At 30.7% G+C, this 2,973-nt stretch overlaps 1 protein-coding gene across 1 annotated transcript; it reads left to right on the forward strand.

Annotated features, from left to right (window-relative positions):
• Positions 1 to 17: 17 nt before the first annotated feature.
• LOC145156629 (uncharacterized) lies at positions 18 to 1,212 on the forward strand. Its single transcript, XM_079075923.1, has 3 exons — positions 18 to 508; positions 647 to 760; positions 858 to 1,212. The coding sequence occupies exons 1-3, from the start codon at positions 180 to 182 to the stop codon at positions 1,099 to 1,101; spliced, it is 687 nt and encodes a 228-aa protein (XP_078932049.1). The 5' UTR covers positions 18 to 179; the 3' UTR covers positions 1,102 to 1,212.
• The last annotated feature ends 1,761 nt before the right edge of the window (positions 1,213 to 2,973 follow it).

A 2,973-nucleotide genomic window follows, 5' to 3' on the forward strand; every position in this document is an offset into this window, starting at 1 on the left:
CTTGTTAATTTTGATTTTGAAGACAATTTTTCCACAAACCCTATAGTACTACCAATATCTTCGACGCAGGGAGAATCCAGAAAGAAAATACGAGAGATCAGGGAGAGAATTGAAAGAGAGCGAGAGACTCTGGTGAGGCTTCAAGGCTTGAAGCTCAAACAAGCAGAACACCACTAGCAATGGAGCGATCAGAAACCCATGATGATAACAGTGACAATGTGCATGTGATTGATATAACAACCGATCACGCTCTTCAACCTTCGAATGAGACAAATGGTCGTCAAAAGTGCCTAGAGAATTCTGGCTATTGGATGTCTTTCGAATTGGTTATGACAATGAGCCAAATAATAGCAGCTATGGTTTTCTTCTACATCTCCAAACATGAGCACCCTCGTGCTTCTTTACTTGCATGTCTTATCTGTTACGTTTCTGGATGCGTTGCAAATCTTGCTCTTCTCTTTTGGCGTTTTTACAATCGCAATGAAACATCCAATGATTCTGTCAACAGGTATGTAGTGAAATTTTTCCGTCTTGCAATGAAAGATATATATATATATATATATATATATATATATATATATATATATATATATATATATATATATGTTATCTATTTCCTTAATTAAAGATCTTGTTTCTGTTGCAGAATCAAACTGTTAGAAATATGGTTGGATTTGTTCTTTATCGGATGGTCTGTTTTCGCGGGCGTGTTGATATATGGAGTACGTTCTCCTGGTTCTGGTGCTCCTAACTTGTACAGGTGGCAAACTCAATACATGTCATCTCGTTTCATATAATTTCATCTTAATTTTTATGAATGCTCTTTTGGCTTACCGTTTTTTTATTGGTTTTAACAGGTTATTATCAATGTTTACAGTCTGTCTCACTTTTCAGTATAGCATGTCACTTTGTCTCCCATGTATCATTCCAGTTCTGTCAAAAAAAGCTACTAGTACTACTGAGCCGATTATCCCTGTGGCCACCTTCAAAATTAATATCAAGAAACTAGAGCATGGAAATGATAAAGAACCCCACGAAAGTACAACAGAAGGTGGGGTCGTGTCTACAGTAACAGAAAATGGACGTGTCATCCTACCATGAGAAGATGACATGTCAATGATGTTGCATTAGATTGACATCGATGTCAGATTTTTGTTCAATCGTGGTTTTTTCATACAAATTTCAGCCAAAGAAAAAGAAGCTTTCATTTATCGATTCATTCTACATATATAACAGAAGTAATTTAGATTAAAATTGAAATAGACACCTTATTGATACAAATGTCAAGACAGATTATTCATAAGCTTTGTACTTTTTTTTATAGCATAGAATGAAAGAATGGTTGAAATATTCTATAGTATTATCATGTAATTTTACAATTCTACTCTCATCTGTTTCTTCTTCTTCTATTTCCCTAGTGCAAGGTTATTTAATTTTGTGATATAGTATCTTTTAGACATTTTATTAACCATTCAAATACTTAATACATGTAAAGGTAAAGCGTAAAACATGGCAATTTTTCATGGGATAGGATTATTTATTTATAATTTATGATAGAAATGATATTATAATAAAAAAGAAAAGCATTCAGGTGTGGGACAACTTGAAGACTTCTGAGATCAGGAACTTGATGGTTTTGCATATCTATGTGAGACACCAACTGGCTGCAATCTGATAGAATAATATTGTGGAAAATTGATAGTTTTGTCTCCTTTTTGGAATTAAATCAATTCTCTGGCACGATGAAAGCTTTAGCTACAAAATCCATAACTTATTGCTCTTAAAATTTATAAAATATTAAGCCTAATTGAAAGATTGTAAAACCCAAATAAATTATGCAAGAAATATGAAAATTTATAAAGAATATTGAAATTATAATATTTATAAAAGTTACAACGATATCACAAAAAGAAGTGGAAGTAGGATATTGTAATACACAAATAAATGAAAGTACATTGCTATTTTTGCATTTAGATACAAATATGGCATAAGTTGTATTTTGACCAATCTAGTGCCAAAATATATGAGTCCTCCAAAACGAGTGCTTTATTAGCCTAAAAAGAAACACAATGACTAAAAAATAGTTAAACCTTGTCAATTTGATCAAGCTTGTGAACAAAAATTCCAATTATAATAATGACCTTAATCGCCAACTTTCCAGCCACAACAAACAACTTTCGTCAAAAATATTTGTTCAACAAAAACCTATTTGTGCTATATATTGTGTCTAGATATTACTAAAAAAACTAGAGATGGGAAAAAGAACTTGTTCTTTTAAATGAGTGACTAAAAGTTTAAACATTTTAATTAGGTTTCATTACAAGAACATAGTATTAATGTCGTCCCCACAGCAGCATTTAGTATCTCCATAGTTGACGGGTGAACAAATAAAGTAAGCAAGGGTATACCTTCAGGATACTTGGACTACATTACGTGCATGACCACAACATTGATTACATAAATATTACAAGAAACTTTACACTAATCTTATAAAACTAAATTCATAATACCGATAAAAAGTTAATTAAATAAATATTACAAGAAGCATTTACATTAATCTTATAAAATTAAATTTATAATACGGCTAAAACGATAATTCCTGCACATCAAAATACAAAAAGAGAATTATAATACCTATAGAAACTAAGTTGGTTGTTGGTTGTGTGATTACAAGTTTATGACACACGGTACTATTTAGTTGAACATATATCACAGAATAGTAATAAAATTTCGTATATATGAGAAATGACAAAAAAAAATACATATTTAAGACAGTTGTGGAGAGGCTTTTAATATTTTCACAACTACAAAAAATATTATCATTTTTTTAATTTGGTTTTCTTGGCTGATTTGGCAACAAGAAAACCTATTTTAAACACTGCGTATATAAGAATCAAAAGTCATAAGGTAAATTGCATTTTTTTAAACAAAAGTAAGATGAAAAATAGAACTTTCATCAAATTAAATTTAACA

The sequence above is a fragment of the Lactuca virosa genome, chromosome 2 (assembly GCF_052849685.1).
Source record: "Lactuca virosa cultivar CGN04683 chromosome 2, Lactuca_virosa_CGN04683_v6, whole genome shotgun sequence".
NCBI lineage: Eukaryota > Viridiplantae > Streptophyta > Magnoliopsida > Asterales > Asteraceae > Lactuca > Lactuca virosa.